Here is a 22282-nt window from a genome sequence, read left to right on the forward strand (position 1 = left end):
ATATATATGTATATATTAAACTTTTTATAGAATAATTCAGACAAGTGAGTAATAAGTTTAGCCTGGGGGAGTATGAGGGAGTCTGGATTATAAACTGACCGCTTCAATCTGCAGAGCGTTCCTGTAGCTGCCAAACAGAGCTGCCTGACTCTTGAGGAAGGCCCGAGCCACACCACTGCCAGTTGTTGTTGAAACCTTCTTCAAACGGCCTTTTAAAGACGAAACCTGCAGGACATGGACTTATTAGGCCACACAGAAACAACCGCTTCACTTTTATGTAAGAACTAAACATGGAACAGCTGGTTTCCAGCAGGTTCTCACCACATCGTTGGGCAGACTTTGAAGGTCATCATATGGGGTTTCCAGTGTATTTGTGTCCACATTTAGGACTACCACATCATCCAGAGCCATACCTCGAACTTTCTACAAGCAACAAACATGACATGTTTGGTGACAATTAAAACCACAGAACTTCTCAGTATGAACGCAGGAAAGGACTACAAGCAATAGTTTAAATTTTAAGCTTAAATCTCTCGTCTTTTTATTTGCCTCAGTGTTATAGAAACTTACCTCCATCAGGCTGGAATGTACTCCAATGAGGTATGGCATCGGGGCACTGAGGGGAAATAAAACAAAGTGGTCCATTACTTAGAAAATGTTAGGAATATTGCATCTGATCACAGTGTGTGTAGACTCTCTTGTGTGTTCAGTGAGCTGAACAGCAGTCTGAATGGCTGAAACACGCACCAGCAGTAATCCAGAAGGTGCTGAGGGAGGACAGGAATGTAAACATGTTGCCAGTGCATCGGACACAACATGGCTGCAGACCCATGGACACAAGCGGTTAACTGAGGACGAAAGAAAAAACTGAAATGTGAAGTCTCAGTATCGCTCTGTATACATGTTTATATCAACACCCCAATTCATTCACAAAAACACATCTTCATTTTACCTTTTTACAATAAAATGAGGGGGAAAATGGCATAAACTGGTAAATAAACTCTAATTGCACGACTCAGCAGGTTTTAGTTATGCATGTCTTATTTGCTCTGGCAAGACCATTTTGTTGATTGTTTATTGAAACTGTGGATGACAAAAAGTTCTCCAAAGCTAGTAATCAAGATAGGCATTTCAAAATCAATGCCTATACCGTCCGTCTTGATCAAAATATACAGTGAAATTCAAAACCACACACAAAAGAAATCCGAGGAAAAAAGCATGCAGAGCTGCCAAAGGAAGGGGAAACAGGAAGTCTACTTACAGTGCTGAGTTTGCTACAGCAGATGAGGATTCGACGTTCATAAAGCATACTAGCATACAGATGAAGCATGTTGTTGACATCTACAGCTACGAAATACTCTGTTAGGTTTCTCTGCAAAGGGAAAACAAAGGGAGGGAAAAATAAACAGAAGCATCAGCCGTGGTGGTAAATCTGTGATTCAATAAAACTCCATCATTCACAAAGTGTTAAATTTCTACTTCAGTTCCAAATGCCAAACTGTAACAAGAAAAGACAGAAAATAACATTTTTGGCTTGACTGCCAGATTAAAGTATTGAGGTATTGTAGTTAGGCCTATTCAACATCCCTTACCCACATAAACAGCGTAATTATCCTGCCAACAAGCTTGTTTTGGGTTCACTTGTTCACACAAGTACTTACTTTAAATACAAGGAGCATTCAGTCAGATTTTGTTGACATATTCATGGAAAGATAAATTCTTTCTTTAAACCCCTGTACTCTAACAGATTTCTTTGTTCTCTTTATAATTACATTATTTAGAATCTGTTAGTTCTAAGATCTATGCTGACTCACTGCAGACAGCCGCGTGAGATGAAAAAGAAAAAATTCAGGTAGATAAATGAGATGAAGGTAGTTTGGATATGCTTAACGTTGTGGAATAAGAAACACTCTCTCTCATGACTAACAGCCATTTCTGCCTTACAAAGCTAATCAGGACGTTTCCTCCATGACTGTGAAGGTTGTTTATGGCCAAACCTAGGAGACCTTTGACATTTGTCTGGAATGACTCCCATGATGAGGAATAAAAACACTCACGTTCTCCGGTATGCTGGGGAGTTCCCTGATGTCAGGCACAGTGAAGAAGGAATGCTGGAGAACACAAAGAAGAGGGTCTGTGAGGTTGGAAGAACCACAGGGTGATAAAGCATAAAAAGCACAAGATTTCATGATAGAGAATCTGAATACAAATGTGTAGACAGAGATCACAACTGAAGCCTAGCAGTCTGTGGTGTTATTTTTTTAGTTTCAGCTGCATGTGAAATAGTAAAATGAGCCTCACCACTCCAAGGTGAACGGGGACTCCAGGCTCAGGTATGGGGAGTGTATGTAATGACACCAGGAGCTCCTGCCATTGGCTTTCCTGAAACATTACAGCAATTTAACTTCATGCAATGGCAACAGAAAACTTTCCTTTATTTGTATGTAAAAAAAAAAAAGCTGAACTGAAGAGTCTGTACAAGAATTATGTAGTCAAAGAAAAAGAAGTTCAGAGAGGGAAAAAGCTCTGGATGATGGGGCTGGAAAATAAATCACAGTTTAAGCATTTCATATCAGAAGATATCAATAACTGATGATTAGTTTTTTGTTTTACATATTTGAAATCAGGATCAGGAGGAAAAAAGGCAGTTTAGTTCTGCCAAACTGGTGACGTGACCTTTCCTCTTTTATGCAGTTTCCTCTCCAGCTTTTGTACTCATTTTCACATCGTTCTTTTTATTTTTACGCAGTTATAAAGGCACAGGGTTGAAACATGAAACTGCTGCTGCATGTTACTCAACACGTTATTGGTAGCTTATCAAAGAGTGAGTGCGTTAGCTGGTGCTACTGAACTGTATTAGCTGGGCTGTGAGAGGTCGAGCAGCTGAAGCCTTTCATCTGCCTACATCCCCCAGAATGTCATGAAGTTCTGGATCCGGTTCAGTAAATTACCAACTTTCTCTCAGACATACAGTTAGGTCCATATCAATTTGGACAGAGACATTTTCCTTATTTTGGTTCTGTACATTACCACAATGAATTTTTAACAGAACGTTTCAGATGAAGTTCAGACTCAGCTTTATTCAGTGGGTTGAACAAAATGAAAAGTGAGAAACTAAAGCATTTTTTAAACACAATCCCTTCATTTCAGGGGCTCAAAAGTAACTGCACAAATAAAATAATTGTAAATAAAGAGTGCATTGTGATGGTGAAGGAAACTGGACTCACAAACACCTTGTTGTTGAGTTTTGTCCAACCTTACATTTATTAAACTTCTGGCAGTTCAGCATTTACCTCTGTACCCTTTCAAGCTGTCCAGTGGACTCGAGCTGCTTGAATGTCAAATTAAAAAACTGGAAAAATGAGGGTGTTGTAAAACTATTGACCACTAGTGTGTATCATTATCTATTGATCAGATGTCTTGTGATATCGTTACTGTTTTCTATTGATATTGATCATGTGTCTATCATTATACACTGCAAAAACTGTCCGTCTAACCAAGTTTTAAAATCTTATATCCAGCCAAAGTCTTTTTGATCTTGTTTTGAGACTGATTTACTAAACAAGAACTGATTGTATAAGAATAATAATCTTGTTTTCAGAATGTGTAAGATTATTTGTCTTGTTAGTCTGAAAATTTAACTCAAATTAAGTCAAACACTTCTGCCAATGGAGTATGGAAATTTTACTTGGTAAGATTCTTGAAATACTTGATTTGACTCAGTTTTTTCTTATTTCAAGAATCTTACCAAGTAAAATTTTCTTACTGCATTGGCAGAAGTGTTTGACTTAATTTGAGTTAAATTTTCAGACTAACAAGACAAATAATCTGACACATTCTGAAAACAAGATTATTATTCTTACACAATCAGTTCTTGTTTAGTAAATCAGTCTCAAAACAAGATCAAAAAGACTTTTTGGCTGATATAAGATTTTAAACTTGGTTAGGTGGACAGTGTTTTCAGTTTATATGGCATATCGTTATAGTTTTCATTGCCCAGCCCTGCTCTGGAATGTGACCAAATATTACAGATTTATGTGAAACTGACCTGCTTTTCATAAACTAATGTCAAGATCAATAAGGATCAGGGAAATCCTTATCCAGCTCAGGAAAAAAGCAAAGATTTTTGGTAAATATTTTGGGTAAAACAGAGATTAGATCTACACAAAGAAATTAAAAAATTGTTTAAAACTAAAAGAGTCACCTGTTATTACTCACCTGACCTTTGACAGCATAATCTGCCAGGATATTCAGCAACTTGTAGAAAACTTCAAACCAGGGCAGATAGCTGGAGGACACAACAGAAACTATATTTACACTGCAACATTGTAACAACTAAAATGCTTTAGACTTATTATATATTTTGAAAATGATCGGAACTTTTCTATCATCTTCTCTAAACAAAGAGGAAATGCATTCATGTCTGAAATACAGTCACTGATGGAAGAGGTCATTTTGATGTAGAAACACCCACAAAACAAAACACCAAAATATTTTATTTTTCAATTGAAGTTGTTATTTTTGTAATAAATGCACAGATTGAATTCATATATTCATCATATAATTTTCTTTTCCAACACAGAAACGTGTTCAAACATCCAAAAGCATGTGGAGCAAAGAGGATGTTTGCAGCTGACTTATTTAAAGCAAGCATGAGTCCAACAAGAGTCAGCCAGTTGTTACTGTGGCTTCAACAAAATGATTCAATGCAAAATGTGACAAAACATGGAGGTGGGTTAAAAAATGTGGAGCAAACAAAACAAAATCGATATAAAACAGAAATATTCAGGTAAGAGCAAAGACAACATTAAAGCTAAAAGCAACACGCCTCTAATATTAGAAGAGTAAAACCAAAGAAAGAATGACAAAAAGGCAGAAACTTGAGTCAGTGTTTGTGAGCAAACTTAAACAGACGAGTTACAGAAATTTTATTTTTTACAGGAAAAACAAAAATTTAGCACAGTGTTGCTCCAATAAAAAAATATACATAAATAGGAATGGAAAAAAAACGATGCATGTTAAGACCAGAAGAATTAAAATTAGAATCAGATTTATTTGTTATTCATGTCTGAAACATTGCATTCCTCAAAGCAGTTAAAAATATTAATAATTAAATAACTGAAATTTCCAGTAATAAAACCAAAACCAGAGGGCAGGTTTTTATTTTTTTATTTTTTATTTTTTTTAACCAGAGGGCAGTTTAATGGACTGAGATTATGAACCTCACAGCTTCAAGGAAGAAACTGTTCCTCAGCCTCGCTGTCTAGGTTTTGGATAGTACACAGTTCTTTAACAGTTGGCAACTAGATGATGAATGGTATTTACAAAAAGAGATTGAACTTTGAACCTTTGTAAAAAAAAAAAAGAAGAAAGCGTGAGAAATTTGTTTCTCAAAATAATCACAAAGTCATCCTGGGCGTCTCCAACCACTCCACTTTTAGGAGCTCTCCAGTGACAGAAAACATTTGAGGCTACAGCCCTGAACGTCTAAATCTTAAACCCATATCGACAAGCCAAATTTAAAAACAGGTCCAAATCAGACCATCTTCATTTCAAAAGCAAAGTCCAGGTAGGTCTAAATCAGGCAGAAGAGGGAAATGAAAACACACGTGCACACCCTTATAGTGCAAACAGTGCACACGTTATAAGCAGTGATTTCCACACTGCTTGCTGGTTAGAAACCCTTAAAATTTAACGAAACATTTACACATTTAGGTGCATTTTCTCCAAATCTTTAGGCACAAATTAGACCCAACAGATGCAACTCAGTCAGACATTTTAAGGCTTCAGCCTCAGAGAAGGGGAGTTAACAGTTCAGGAGCTGGATGGGTGGGGTCCACCTCTGATCCCACACCTGCTGGTGTAAATGTAAACGAAGTGAGTGGAGGCTGCTGTCAAGTCCTTTTTTGAGCTGATTGAATCACACTTTGCAGTAATGTCTTAACATCCTCAGGGTAATTTCCATACCAGGCTGTGGTGGAAAATGTCGAAACACTCCACCACCCACAGGTAATATGAAGTCAGCACAGCAGAACTGAGCCTCCTTATAAAACACTGTCTCTGGTGAGACTTCTCTATGCTACTAAGGAAATGCTCGGGTGGACATTTACTCATTTCATCAATAAAAATAGCTAGTCATTTTCAGGGTGATAATACCTGTTAAAACTGTTTTTCAGAAAATACACATCAACCTAATGATAAATAATCAATCTAATTGAAGATTTACAGCGGAAATTGAAAAAAATGCATTGTTGTGTGGCTCTATACTGCCAAGTTCATGCCTCAGAGAACTGAAGCTGTCAGAAAGCCAGAGAAGGTTCAACAAAATACTAAAAGGGATATTTCTGAAGTTATGATTACATTTTTGCTCCCTTTATTCGATCAGGAAAGGTAAATTAATGTTTGTGCCATAATTACGATTTTTTTCCCTACAAAGTAAAACTGCTGAGTATAAATCCTTTAAGACCGATAATTTCATTTTGTTTTCACTCATTTTAATAATCTCCTTTAATCACACTGGAACAACAGAAGCAGTGACTGGATACACAAAGACTCACCTGAGAATGCAGTAGCAGGTGTGTGCGCCTGGAGAGAGGCGACAGAAGCCAAATCTCTGTTTACTCTCAATGTCAGTCAATACAAAGGTGAAGTTCTGGCCAGCCTGGTTGATTGTCTGGCTGCAGGGGGAGACAGGGAAGGAAATAATAAAGGTCAGACGTGGTTCTAAACGACTGGACAACATGAGACATTACCAGCAGGTTTTCAATGATAAAGCACTTTTTATGTTGTATAACGCTATAATTGTTCCACATTTAATTTACTGTATTGAAGTATGGGTTAAAGCTTGTAAAACTATCACAAATCCTATTTTTATTTTACAGAAAAGAGCTATAAGAATTATTACCAGAAAAAAATTATAGCCATCCATGGAATATATTGTTTTATGAATTGAAATAATTAAAATTCTATGATTTGGTCGATTATAATATTTTGCTGTTAATGTACAGAGCTCATAAAGGTGTGTTACCTTCTGACATTCAAGTAAATTTTGTTAAAAGAGAGAGCTGTTATTATCTTAAGGGAACCGAAATGTTTGTGAAACCCTGGTTTCGTACGAGCCTGAAGGAGAGATCCTCTTTAATCCATGGAATAAGTTTGTGGAACGGTCTGGAAGTTGAGGTTAAAAATGCCAGGGGTCTCATTTATAAAGGATTGCGTGGAAACCATACTAAAAGTGAACGTACGGCCAAAAGGTGATAATGGCGTACGCCAAAAGAAATTCAGATTTATAAAACTGTGCGTACGCACGTTTCTGCGCATCTTTCCTTTATAAATCACAGCCGCACGTCAGAGTTTGCGCACGAGGTCCCGCCTCAGGTTCTACCCTCTACACGCCCACACTCAACCATAAACAGTCAATGTAAAGTACCTCATGAATGTTAAGATGTATTTAAATCGGTCAGCTGATCAATGTCAACAAAAGTGATTGGTTCAGACACGCTCTGTCGTGCGTCTGGAGGATGACAGGTGCTGACTGACAGCTGCTCATGTGAACAGAATGTCTGTAATTGACACAGATTTTCCCTCATTTTGCTTTAGAGTAATCTAACGATTTTTATTTTAAAAAAATCTCAGCTTCAAATTAATTTTCCCTCAGAGCCTGCAGGACGATAAAAACAATTAAATTAAATTAAATAAGTCAGGTAAAATTAAAAGTAAGTCCACCGCTCTCCTCCTCGTCCTCTCCCCCTCCTGCCTGCTCTGTTATCCGCGGCAGACACCCCTGCCCCGCGCGCACACACAGGCATGCATCCCCCCGCGCGCGAGCCGCGACAAATACGGACTTTAAACGTGAAGTTTTATAACATCCACCCTGGCGAGGTGGATGCGCCCTGCGCGTGTATCCAAAGTGTGACTTTTGCTGTCCTGCTGTTCTTGTCGGGTATGGTTCTGTGGGTCAGGGAGGGGTCTGTGGGTCAGGGTTGTCTGAGGAGGAAGCAGATGAATGGAGTTGCGCACGGGAACTTTTATTTAAGATTTAAGTTTTTTTATTTCAAAGGTCCTCATGGCTCAGCAGCAGCAGAAGCATAAATATTACTCTTAAGAAAGTTGATGATAAAGTTGAATAAAAATCTAAGTCTGATTCTGAAGGTAAATTAAATATCTGACAGTGATCATTACACAGTGTGGCTCTAATTCTTCACTTCACCAACTGTGTCACAGCTTCCCGTCTCCAAAATGAGCGTACGCATGGGTCAGAGTTGGCTGAGGCACCGCACATTTTCATGTCAAGTTTGGATTTTATAAATCACAACCTTGGTGTAAAAAGTGGCGTACGCAAGTTTCTGGGCTCAAATTGTGCGTACGCAAGTTTTATAAATCCGACCCCAGATCTTTGTATATATTAAAGAGAATGATAAAAACTAGTATTCTGAAGAAATATGGAGAAGTATAAGTGAATTCATGCTAATTGTTGTTTGAGTTGGTGTTTTAAATTTTGTTTTTAGTTTTTTGTGTGTTCTCAGTTGTTTAGATTTTTGTTGTAATTTACTTTACGTTTGAACATATTTTGGGTATAAAAAAGGGGCAAATATAAGATTTATTCTTCTGCTGCTGCCTTTCATTTTAATTGATTTTATTTTGACTGCATGTTTTTTGTTCGTTATTTTATGTTACAAATGAAATGAATAAATTTCCAAATAAAAGTTTTCATCAGTCAAGTCTAAGAAAAGCACATTAAAACAAAGCATAAGAAGATCTGTGTTTTATTCAATAAATAAAAGCTGAAACATCTGAGATACACTGCAACTTTGTTCAAATGTGTGAGGATTTGTTTTATTTGCTTGTTCATGCTGTCATTTCCAGTCGACTACATTACTGTAATGGATTACTACAAGGTCTGTCAAAAACAACTCCAGCTGGTCCAGAATGCAGCTGCCAGAGTCTTAAGACCCAGAAATGTCATCATATAACTGCAGTTCTTCACTCACTCCACTGGTTACCACTTTCTGACAGAATACATTAAAGTACTCCTTGTTTATAAATCACTGAGCGTTTTAGCTGCACGGTACTTAACGGATCATCTTCTGCATTCTGAACCAGTCAGAGCTCAGATCAGCAAACACAGGATTATTAGTTGTTCTGCAAATCAGAACGACACATGGTGAAGCTGCTTTTAGTTTTCATACACCTCTGATCTGACCTTATTTAAATTTAAATTTAAATATATTCTTATTTGCTATTTGCTTTTAAGTCATTGCTCTTACGGTGGTCTAGTACTGCTTTTAATAATTGTTTTAATATTGTATATTTGTGTGTGTGCATGCTCGCTTGTTTTTTTTGGTATGAAATGTGATACACAAATAAATTTGCCTTGCCTACTTGACACCTGCTGCCAACTTCGCTGCAGAATTTGGATTTCTGCACAATTAGTTCTGATCAACCAACTACACTAAAACAGGACTCCTCGAAACAATCAATAGAAACAGTTTTGATGTTTTAAATACTCAGACAATAAGCATCAACTAAAGACTGATTTGGCCCCTTGCTGTTTTTGCTTTCAATGTGATTCTGGTTTCTTGAATCATTTCGTGTTTTATTCGCTTTAAAATGTGCAACTCGTTTCCAAACTGAACTGTTATCAGCATCACCAATAGTGATCCAGTCAATTATTTCTTTTAATCACATGTTAAATGCCTGAAATAAAGAAATAATCTATAGTAAACAGGGGCAGCTGTGGCTCAGTGGTTTTGTGAGTCGTCCTCCAATGAGAGAGTTGGCGGTTTGATTCCACTACTACTTAAGTCACATGTCGAAGTGTCCCTGGGCAAGACACTCGACCCCCACTGCCTCTGATGTGTGTTCCATCAGTGTACAATAGTGATTTAAAGCACTCTTTAGTGTGCTGTATGAATGGGTAAATGAGGGCACAGACTGTAGTGTAAAGCAGAGGTTCTCAAACTGGGGTCCTTGGACCTCCAGGGGTCCGCGAGAGTTATCTTGGGGGTCCTCAAACATTTTTACTGAAATGTTAATTTGGTTTTTATTTTTAAAAATGCATGGAGAACAATGAACAAATAAAACAAACATAATAAACTTAATAAAAATATTCCCATGGCATTTGGTTTATGAGGGGGTCCCTGGAATTTTTTTCGCCCTTGTAAGCGGTCCCCAGACCCAAATGGCTTGAGAACCCCTGGATAGTCCATTTACCATTTAAATAGTCAAAGTAAATATAACTGCATGTTTTATTGTTATTCTGTATTTCACAACAGCCCAGTAGTTTTTTCTAGTGTGTGGTGGAGCAAGTCGTGCAAAAGGAAACACTTGGACCTGTGAGTCAGTCCAAAATTAACATCAGCAATCTGAAAGTAAAGCACTGACACTTTTTTAACAAACTCCACCACACATGTATATCCAGTTAATTAATAACAATAGGCTTCCTTAAAGAAATGCAAAGTTATAAACAGAAATGTTGCACAGTAGGTTAGTGCTCAGAGCATGTGATGGGTTTGAATGGAAGCTACTACCGCACCAAATCCTGGGTCATGTCTATAAAGATGATGTTTAGAACAATTTAAGTGCTCGCTAAAGTTGATTCACTTAAATCAGACTGACTCCAAAAGTTAAATCAGTTGTAGATGTACATTCAGTGATTGCTATCTAAAAAAATCTGCTGACTGGTTTATGAGATATTTTGCTAACAAACAGATGAACACTGACCACTTTTTATAGCAGAGGACAACAAAGACGATTGTGACTTTGGGTTCAAATTCACCGTTTGTTTTCATTTTAGTTAACGATTAAAAATATTAACATACACTCTCCCTAACATTTTTGGAGAGTACCACAATAAAGCTTGTTTTAATTCTTAATTTAGAATCACATTTTAATATTACACATTTAAAAACCGTGTGAGCGTACCAGTCCATGCCGAAGGGGAAGCAGAACTTTGGCACAGTAACGAGGGTTTCCTGTGACAGAAGAGTGAAAATTATGTACAAATACTACGACTGTTTGCTTTAACAAAGGAAAAGAGTTAGACAAGTATACAAGAAGAAGTAATGAGTAAAAGGAGGACATACAAAAGAAGAGCCATACCTGAAATGATCAAATACAATTAAAACACTATTATCACCAGTATTGTCAGATATGTGCATCATTACAACTCAAGTTTGTGCAAAACACACCAGAAGAAAAAGAAGAAAGAGAAAATAGATTTATTCATGTGCACAGGAACAAAGCATGGTGGCACTCTGTGGTTCAGACCTGGTCTGGGTAGTCTTCAGGGAACTGCCTTTGTACATCTGGCCCTGTCAGAAGAGGGAACACACAAGTCAGTAAATCAAAACTCAACCTGGTAAAGAAAGGTTTCACCAAGACACTGACACAATGCAGCTCTATAAACTATTTTGTCTAAGACTCTGTTTAAATTAAAGCAAAGGTGAATATAGTGTCTGAGCGCATGCAGGAAATGATGTCAGACTAAAGACGCCAACAGGAAAGAATTCTTAGAAATACCCTGACAATCTCTCCTCGGTATCCAGGAAATTAGCCGCACACTGAAGTACAAATAAAAAAGTCCTTACTGGCATGAGATGAGGCGCCGTTTTATAACAGAGCCTCCATTTATCTTTTAGACAAACATCAAAGAGTGCTCTGAGCCAGCCTCTTTCAACAGTTCTGTCCTGTAATCTCTGATAAACAGTGACCCCACATAGCAGCAGCCTCACAGAAGGCCATCTGTTTTTCTGAAGCGTCTGTCTGTCAAAAGAAGTAAAACTGTTATTAAAAGCTAGTTCAGCAGCTGAGCAAAGCTGTCACACTGAAACTGTTTCACCTGACTTGAATCTTTGTCGGTGGTGCGTTTTCATGCTCCAAATTATCTAACAGTGTGAACTTGTTAAAAATGTATAATGTAATGGTCCTAAAAAAGAAATTAGGCCACAAAAAGAACAACTAAAAGCTTTTACGTGCAACCACCTTGTTTAAAGAAAGTGTAATGCACTTAACACTATTTAGGCAGTATTTTCCCCGTTTTGTATAATTTAAGAAAATCGAATAGAAATGTGATTATGAAACATCCCACCAGTACATTTAATGCATATTTGGATAGAAATCAACAGGAAAAACAATTATAAAATTTATAGTCGTTCTGCTAAAACCGATTTGGGCTTTTTTGTTTTTAAAACCTAAATATAAAATCAAACTAATTAAAAACCCGGAGTTCGATTTTTGCTTCAGCTATCTAAATCCAAAATAAAATGCACTGTCTGGCCAAAAAAAGTCCACCTGGATTTAACTAAGGTCTATGATGTGGGGTCTCTGCAGGTGGTCAGCAGCAACAGTTTGGGCTGAAAGAATGAGGTCAGCTGACCTGAATATACTGAATAACCAGGTTATTACATCAATGGATGTTTTCTTCCCTGATGGTACGGCCATATTCCAAGATGACAATGTCAGGATTCATGGGGCTCTTAATGTGAAAGAGTGGTTCAGGGAGCATGAGACATCATTTTCACACATGGATTGGCTCCACAGAGTCAATGAGAGTCTTTGAGATGTGCTGGAGAAGATCAGACTCTACCATCATCAATGCAAGACCTTGGTGAAAAATTAATGCAACACTGGATGGAAATAAATCTGGTGACATTGCAGAAGTTTATCCAAACTATGCCACAGAGAATGTGAGCTGTAATCAAAGCTAAAGCTGGTCCAACAAAATTAGTGTGTGAGCATTTTTTTGGTGGCGACTTTTTTTTTTTTGGCCAGGTAGTGTATATGGTTGTTGTTTTAATATGTTGCGGTACCAGAAATGATTGAAGTCATCAAAAAAGGAGAGTTTATTAGTGCCTGGAAAACTGCTGAAGGCCCTGTCACACTATGACATCTGAGACAGTTTATGAAACTTTTGTCCGATTTTGAAGATGTTTACGCTGAAAATGGAATTTAAAAAATCAACTGGAAGCATCTTCTGGACGAATACATCCTACTCAAATATACGACACACAGTGGGGAGAACAAGTATTTGATACACTGTTGATTTTTCAGGTTTTCCCACTTGCAAAGCTTGTAGATGACTGTAATTTTATCATAGGTACTCTTCAACTGTGAGTGATGGAATCTAAAACAAAAATCCAGAAAAATACAATGTATGATTTTTAAATAATTAATTTCCATTTTATTGTGTGAAATAAGTATTTGATCATCTATCAACCAGTAAGAATTTTGGCTCTCACAGACATGTTAGTTCTTCTTTAAGAAGCTCTCCTGTTCTCCACTCATTACCTGTATTAACTGCACCTGTTTGAACTCGTTACCTGTATAAAAGACACCTGTCCACACACTCAATCAATCAGACTCCAGCATCTCCACAATGCCCAAGACCAGAGAGCTGTGTAAGGACATCAGGGATAAAATTGTAGACCTGCACAAAGCTGGGATGGGCTACAGGACAATAGGCAAGCAGCTTGGTGAGAAGGCAACAACAGTTGGTGCAATTATTAGAAAATGGAAGAAATACAAAATAACGGAAAATCTCCCTCGGTCTGGGGCGCCATGCAAGATCTCACCTCGTGGAGCATCATTGATCTTGAGGAAGGTGAGGAATGAGCCCAGAACTACACGGCAGGACCTGGTCAATGACCTGAATAGAGCTGGGACCACAGTCTCAAAGAAAACAATCAGTAACACTCTACGCCGTCAAGGATTAAAATCCTGCAGTGCACGCAACGTGCCCTTCCTCAAGCCAACGCATGTCAAAGCCCGTCTGATGTTTGCAAATGACCATCTGAATGATCCAGAGGAGGAATGGGAGAAGGTCATGTGGTCTGATGAGACAAAAATAGAACTTTTTGGTTTAAACTCCACTCGTCATGTTTGGAGGAAGAAGAATGATGAGTACAACCCCAAGAACACCATCCCAACCGTGAAGCATGGCGGTGGAAACATCATTCTTTGGGGATGCTTTTCTGCAAAGGGGACAGGACGACTGCACCATATTGTGGAAGGATGGATGGGGCCATATATCATGAGATTTTGACCAACAACCTCCTTCCCTCAGTAAGAGCACTGAAGATGGGTCGTGGCTGGGTCTTCCAGCATGATAACGACCCAAAACACACAGCCAGGGCAACTAAAGAGTGGCTCCGTAGGAAACATCTTAAGGTCCTGGAGTGGCCTAGCCAGTCTCCAGACCTGAATCCAATAGAAAATCTTTGGAGGGAGCTTAAAGTCCGTGTGGCCCAGCGACAGCCCCGAAACCTGAAGGCTCTGGAGGAGATCTGTATGGAGGAGTGGGCCAAAATCCCTGCTGCAGTGTGTGCAAACCTGGTCAAGAACTACAGGAAATGTCTGATCTCTGTAATTGCAAACAAAGGTTTCTGTACCAAATATTAACTTTCATTTTTCTGGTGTATCAAATACTTATTTCACACAATAAAATGGAAATTAATTATTTAAAAATCATACATTGTATTTTTCTGGATTTTTGTTTTAGATTCCATCACTCACAGTTGAAGAGTACCTATGATAGAAATTACAGTCATCTACAAACTTTGCAAGTGGGAAAACCTGAAAAATCAACAGTGTATCAAATACTTGTTCTCCCCACTGTATATGAGTTATTTAGTTTTAAAAATGTTTTCATAAGTTGTCTAAAACATTACAGTGTGGCAGGGTCTTTAAAAACAGAAACCATTCCTACAAGGTAGGGTTGGGCAATATTGGCAAAAAAATTAATCATGATTAATTGTGGTATTTAGCCGGTAATGATTAATTTGATGATTAATCCCCTGGAGTCCCTCGACACCCTTATTTCATAGTCACATGACCAATTTAGTGGGAAGGATTTGCCCTTCGTAAAAATCTGTTCCAAATTGTGTCAAAATCACAGACTTCAGGCTATACATCAAATTTTAAATCGTGTTGATAGATAAATAAATTACAGAACTTTTTTTATGTTTGTCGTATTTGAAGCAGAGAGGAGCACCGAGTGGACTCTGCCTGGTGGCATTAATCGTCAAGTGCCAAAGAATAATCGATTGTTTTTCTGACGATTAATTGCACACGATACGATTATGCCCAACCCTACCTACGGACATTTTAAAATTATTTTTAATTTGTTTTTTCTCATTTTAATTTTGAAAAGGAAAAACCAAAGAATGAACCACACATGGATTCTTCTGATTATGTGTAATGATAGTGAGAAAATAAAGACGTCTGTAGTTCAGAATAGAGCTCCTCAAAGTAAGTCGGCAGGCAGGCAGAGGGATGAATGGACAGATGGATGGACAAAGAGAAAGTCAGGATAATTTTAGCCACATTGAACTAACCTGAGCTGTGCTTGCCCAGGTGGGCCACCTCCAGATACACCTCAAACGTAGATTCAGGACTCTCCCTGGATTAGAAGAGAAATTGTTTTACAAGCTTCCTCTTTGTTGTCTGTCACAGAAAGCAAATCAACTTTAAATGAGCTTATTTATTGTTGAATGTAGACACCTGTCTATGTTGATACCCCCTCAGCAGAGTGAAGGACTCTGACAATCCTGTTACCACAAATGGATTTGTATTCAGTCACACGAGTCCCTTTGGACACCGAATGAATGTTGACTACTTGAAAGTTAGCTTAAACCACAATGAAAAAACACATTTTTATTATGAAATAGAAGAAGAAAAAAAGGACATCTGCACTAAGCAGAGGTAGCCCACACAACTCAGATTGTAAGGTAGATTTTTCGCTGTGTAGAAGCAGCAACACACCATAATATGCAGATAACCATTTGCAAACAGGAACTAGAATCATGCAGAAGGAAAGCTGTCAGACTGGTTACACACAGGTATGAGAATAAAATCATGCACAAAATTTAAAAATGTAACAATCTAACTGATTTTATTTAAAATACACAACGAATAAACTACTACTAACTATGACTACTACTACAACTACTACTACTACTACTACTGCTACTATTAATTATCCAAAAAACAGCAGCTAAGCCACAAGCATGTTTTTAACATTCATTTATATGCTGCCAGCAAAAGTATCACATAATGTTATTGTAATCAATTAAAATGCTGCAGATTAGTATTAAATAAATTAGGGATTATCAAATAACTCAAATAAAATCATCTTAAGGGAAGTTGGTGCGCTGCGTTTTAGATGGTAGCTTTTAAATCCCCAAATTTGACCATGAAACAATGATTTTCAGTAAAAAGTTTTTCAGCTTTTAATCGATTAAATATTTGATCCATAACTTATTTCAAATCCCATCATTCAGTCTGACAAAAACTTTTTTTAGGCTTAAATGATCCTCAGCATTAGAACATTTTGCTCTTAAGGTTTTGTTTCTTGGATATTTGCTGCAACAATATAATTTTATTTGGGGGACTTTTGAAGAGACATCCAGCGTCATTAAATCCCAAACGAAACTGAAACCTGCCAAATTTATTTTTCCACAGATCATGCACACTTCAGTTTGACCACATAAAGACGATGTACATATTTGTCCTCTACATCAGAGGTTCTCAAACTGGGGTCCCAGGGCCCCCAGTGGTCCATGAGTCATATCTTGGGGGTCCTCAAAAATGTTCAATAAATCGTTCATTTGACTTATATTTCAAAAATGCATTTGGAGAACAATACGCTAGTAAAACAAACATACTAAACCAAACATAAGAGAATATTCCCATGGCATTTAGTAGGTAAAATGACAGTAAACTATTTTTAAAACAGCATGGGGTTTATAAGGGGGTCCCTGGAAATTTTTCACCTTTGTAAGGGGTCCCCAGACACAAAATGTTTGAGAACCCCTGCTCTACATGACTGGTGGGTTTAGGCTTTTCCTGTCTCTCTCATTAATATTAAGTAGTCAGCAGGAAAAAAATGCTATAAGTGAAGAAAAGCCAAAGTCCAAAGAAAATATTTTGAAGGAAACAAACAAAAAGCAATATCAGATTAAATAGTGAAAAGAGTTGGCAGCAGATTCCCTGCTGGTCTCTTGCCAACAGGGTGTGGCACTCCCCTGGGTTTAGACACAAGCAGCACTCACTTGTGGAACAGAGTTATTTAATCATTGTATCGTCTCCGGTGACAAGTTGGTCCACAGCTGTTTGAACTGATCATTGAGAAAGCTTGGCCTACCTGCCCTGAGTCAGAACTGAAGCTCGAGCTGAGCAAACATGTTTGAAAGTGGAAAGATCAGGGAACTTGGCTGACAGAGGCGAGATGATTTAGGAAGTCTATTGAATGTGAACTATCGTTGTCTTGTTGTAAGACTAGAGTGCTGTCAAGAGGGGTAGAACGATGAACCCATAGGCTGAATGTTGCTAGTCATCAAGGCACCGTGCAGGATAACATTGAAGAATTCAACACTAACATCCTAATGGAAGGTGCAACCATCACAGAGTTCTGTAATGGGGCAAAAAATGACTAACCTTCACAATGTGTACAGGTGTCCTCCTTGGTTTTACCATTGGGCCACTGTGGTACCAGTACACGGCACATGCAGTTACACAACAGCTGTGTCCAAATTCAGTGGCTGCATCCTTTGAAGGATGAATTTGAGGGTCCATTACATCACAGCGATGCACTGAAAGCTGTGCAAATTCGAAGGCACCTCCAATCGTGGCCCACAAATGTGTCCTTTTCTAGGGATGTCCCGATCCAGATTTTTTTGGCTCCCGGTACAATCCGATTTGTTAATGATTAGTCTTTCCGATACCGATCCAACAGCTTTCAGCTTAATTTTTTTATTTCTTTCCAAATGACAAGGTTGGTAGTATTAAAGTGAGCCCTGATGTTCCCACGAGAAACATCCAGTTTGCAGATTTTGCAACATGCAGTTTCAGCATCATTGTTTTCCATTGAAAAGTGTTCCCACACTGTGGACATGGTTGCATACTTGTGCGTGTCTTGACTTCTTAACAGCAGCTGTAAAGCAAGATGATGCTGAAAACTGTTGCATAAACTGGATTGGCCTGATCACGACTAAATTCGATCCTACGCGATTTTCAAAAAATGGCCAAATCTGCCACCGATACCGATACTGAGTATCTGATCGGGACATCCCTATCCTTTTCAACCCAATTTAAGAGACAGGTCTGGTTTATCCCTCACAGCCTACCCTATCCCAAGATGCATGTTTTTTTTTATATTATTCTTGTCAGAAATCATCGTAAATAAGCTTGTATGGCGGGACCCTCAGTTCTTCATGTATGTGTTGTCTCTAAGCTACCTTTGTTAAATTTTAATATTATTAATAGAGGTGAACCAATAAATTGGCCAGCTGATTTATTGGCATCAATTTTCTTAATTTTGGGACATCGGTCGATACTTTGATAGCATCGGTGGGAAGAATTTTCTTCTCATCTGCCTCCACAAAGGTCTGAAAATCTGCCACTGACCCTTTTTGCTCTGCAGTGAGCACTACCTAATGTCTTATTAAAACAAGTTTGTTTTGTTTCAAGGGTTTTGTTCGGTGTTTGTCAGTAAAATATAATTGGAACATTGAAGGTGTTTTGTGACGTATCAGATAAAATTAGAATCGGCAGATCAGACTTTTGAAAGAGCTGTGATCAGCCAGAAAATTGCAATTGGTGCACCCCTATTTAATATATTATTATTTTGCTATTTTTGATCTTCATTACTTCTGTTTAGTGTCGCCATGGTTGCTAGTAGGCAACAGGGCATTCGCATGGATAAGGGCAGGAATAAAGCTGAAGGTTAGACCGTCCACATTCACAACCTCTTTCTCCCAGTCTTCACGGTCGACACTGGACCCAGCCCACACTGACTGAGTAGGCCAGTTCCTTCGAAGGACACAGACCCTGAATTTGGACACAACCAATATGACATCATTGAAGTCATCATTTGTTTGTAACACTGTCTATTGACTCTACCAGATATTTCCTGGTGTCTAGTGACCTTCACTCACTGTTTTGACTGTTTTAACTTTTGTTGTCAGTGAATGTAACAACATTATGTCCAACTAAAAGTGAAACTGCTCATCGTGAGGAGGATGTTAGAAGCTCAAACTCTCTCCTAAATATGAGGTTTGAATTTTACAAAACGTTCAAGCCGATTTTGGCAAATATTTCACTTCTTATTCTTCCACCAGAGCAGGAACACCAGAAAAATCCTGCTGACTTGCTATGAATGAATTGTGCAAACTTCCTGTCAGAAACAAAGAATTTGATCATTTTCTCTTCTTCTGTGTTGACTCACTACAGATTCCCTCAAGGACACAACTATCACCAATTTAGTCTTAAAGTAACCACGTTTCTATTATGGCAGAAGAGACTGGTTTAGCTTTTTGATCACCTGGTTTTGGAGAAAGGCGCTGTGAAGTTGGGATGTTTACACTATCAGTACATCCGCTACTTATCTGTTTCTGCCTGTGGTCTGTCAGTGCGGCACTAACGTGGTTTTTAGATGACAGAAAACCTCTAAAGTCAGTTATTGTCACTGTTTTTCTTTGAGCCCAGAAGCACTAGATACTGATTTTAGACAGTGAGTGTCGCAACAAGTCAGGGCCTTCTTGGACTCTTATTTTTCCCTGACAGTGACTCAGAACATCAAAGCTAACACAGCAGCAGTCCCGTTGCGGACAGCCTCGCCAAAACAAAACAAAGGGGGCAAACGTTCTTACTTGATTCGGGAGCCCATCTTTATTAGTCGCCACGGCGTCGCTGGCAGCAGAATACTGTGCGCAGACGCGTCGGTCCGGAGAGGTTTTGTGATGCTGGCCTGCCTGTCACACAGAGCTGGACAACGCCATGGTGAACGGTACACACGCGTATGTCACGCTCTGCCTCGCGCTGGACGCTGTGAGTTGTAGTCTTAAAACCCGCCGCTTAGAAGTCTCTACAACAGAACACAAAATGCGAAAACTACAACTTCCACAATACATATCGCAGGTGAACAATTTCATCAAACATGCGGCAACTATTGAACTTACCGTTATTCGGTTTTTATAACATTCTCACGACTTTAATCTCTGGAGGAAAACAAATTTTCTGAACGTTTAGTCGCTATGTTCAAAGTGTGTGCACCGCCATAAAGGTTCCCGGACATTAGTTCCGCTTGCCACAGAAACTGATGATGGTTGATTAGAAATGAACAAGTTTTAATTTTTTTTTTTTTGTTTCATCAGTCCATGCTGGGATGAAAGATCTCTGAGTTAACGCTGAGTGCTGGATAACTTTGCTAACATTTGATGAAGAAGCTGAAAAATTAGTTTAAACTAAAAGAACAGCTAAAAAAGAAAAAAAAAGCCAAACGTTGCAAAAAATAGCTAAAATATAAACAACTAAGCAATACATAAGAAAAAACGGTTAAAGGCAAAATGTAGAAAAAGTCTAGCTAAAATTAAATGTAGTAAAAACAAACGCCACAATAAAATCATATTAAAAGGTAGGAAGCTATATCAAAATCCTGGATAAATGCAGGAAAATTGGCAAAAAGCTATTAAAAGAAAAAGTAGTTAAAAGTAGCAAAGAAAGTTAAAAGTAGCAGAAAATGCAAAGCAGTAGCTAATTACTTTGGACCACAATGGAAAGAAGTGATTCTAACTTTCTTGAGTTATCCAAGTACTAATAATGAATGTACTGTGTGTACATATTACTGCTAATTAAAATCAATCAATCAGTAGCTAAGAGCTAAAAATAGAAAAGTGTTAGAGACAATAACAAAAAGAAAAGAAACAATAGCTAAAAGCTAGCTTAGCAAGAAATATAGAGCATGCTGAAGCAGGTTTCAGTGGTTTTGAATGACCTAACAGATCTCATTGTATTTCTATGGAAAAATATCTTTGTAAATAAAGTAAAAGATTAAAAAAGTATAAAGTTTACAAAATGTATTTGCTCCCATCTCCTGAATGAACGTTTTGAGGCCAGTTGCTCAAGTATAACATATTAGTATGCAGACTGCAGAAACATGAAAAAAGTCATTCTGACGTCCAGCAATCTTACACATTGAGGACATTTCATTGTCATAACTTAAAATACCAATAAAAATAATCTTAAATACAAAAACAAAAGTCATTAGAAAGGCAAAGTGGCCATGAATGCATTTAGGGTATCGTGACCGATTTTATGCATGAGTATAAACGGTCATGAAACATATTTTCAGTGGTGGGCAGCATTAATCTAAAAATTAGTTCCGCTAGCCCTAAATATTTAGGTCCCCTAATCCTAAAGCACTAAGCACTGAAAGTTTTAGCAAAAGCTAATTCTAAAGCACTAAAATAACTCAGTCAACCCATGAACATTCGTATAAGTCACATGCTGCCATGTTGCTCTCTGAAGACTTATCATTGACATCCACAGCCATATTTATGTTTTTGTCAATATATTGTCACCTGGTGGATCAGTGACACACATATGAAAAAAATGTGCGACAGCTTTCACCCTCAGCTGTTAACATTATGTTGATCAATAACATTTATAGACCTCGGTTAGTGCTTCTAAAGTTATCAAGTGCTAATCCACTGATGAATTTTAAAATTAGCAAAAGCCCTAAAGCACTAATCAGGAAATTATTTCCCCTGTTAGTGCTTTAGGGGAACTGTGCCCACCACTGCATATTTTTGTAATGATCACTTGTTGCAGAAAGGTGAAGGCATGTGATAATATTTTTTGCCCATTTTGGCATCTGTCTATTATTAAAATATCTCACGAACCACTGGACAATTTGAAACTTGCAGAATTAAAGGTTCACCTCCAACTAAATAAATTTTAGGGCCAATTTGATTAAAAATGGGTATAACGCAGTTTTAAAGATACTGATGTGGTAGTAACTGAGTCACTCACAACTCATAATCTGACATTTTGCGATTTCGCATGAGGTCGCGCATGCAGTTATTTTCAGGGTATGATAATTTTAGAGTCAACCTACTTCACGTACGGGGGGCADTATTATAGGCAGAAACATGGGTGTGCTATGGGATCCCCAGTTTCTCCTATTGTTGCAAACCTGTACATGGAGGAATTGGAAAAGAGAGCCTTGATGTCCTTTTCAGGGGTGCCACCGAGCCACTGGTTCAGATATGTTGACGACACCTGGGTTAAAATTAAAGCCCAGGAAGTCCAACATTTCACTGATCACATSAACTCTGTGGATGAATATATAAAGTTCACACGAGAGGATGTAAAAAATGGCAGGTTGGCGTTCCTGGATTGCGATGTCTTGGTTTCAGATGGAGGACGGTTGGAAACTGGCGTATATCATAAGCCCACTCACACAGACCAATATTTGCATTTTGACTCCCACCACGCACTGGAACAC

The 22282-nt window shown here is 38.1% G+C and overlaps 1 protein-coding gene across 1 annotated transcript in view; it reads right to left on the reverse strand.

Moving 5' to 3' along the window:
- Positions 1–20063, reverse strand: part of dennd1a (DENN/MADD domain containing 1A) — a gene marked incomplete in the record, with an annotated part of 39015 nt that extends 18952 nt beyond the window's left edge. The window contains 14 exon segments of the mRNA XM_014015130.1: positions 100–225; positions 322–423; positions 571–616; positions 748–848; positions 1262–1372; positions 2058–2111; positions 2302–2382; positions 4219–4288; positions 6558–6677; positions 10924–10973; positions 11269–11312; positions 15333–15397; positions 19647–19861; positions 19956–20063. Of these exon segments, the coding sequence (XP_013870584.1) occupies positions 100–225; positions 322–423; positions 571–616; positions 748–848; positions 1262–1372; positions 2058–2111; positions 2302–2382; positions 4219–4288; positions 6558–6677; positions 10924–10973; positions 11269–11312; positions 15333–15397; positions 19647–19663 (987 nt within the window).
- Positions 20064–22282: the final 2219 nt, after the last annotated feature.

This window comes from Austrofundulus limnaeus, unplaced genomic scaffold, assembly GCF_001266775.1.
Source record: "Austrofundulus limnaeus strain Quisiro unplaced genomic scaffold, Austrofundulus_limnaeus-1.0 Scaffold123, whole genome shotgun sequence".
NCBI lineage: Eukaryota > Metazoa > Chordata > Actinopteri > Cyprinodontiformes > Rivulidae > Austrofundulus > Austrofundulus limnaeus.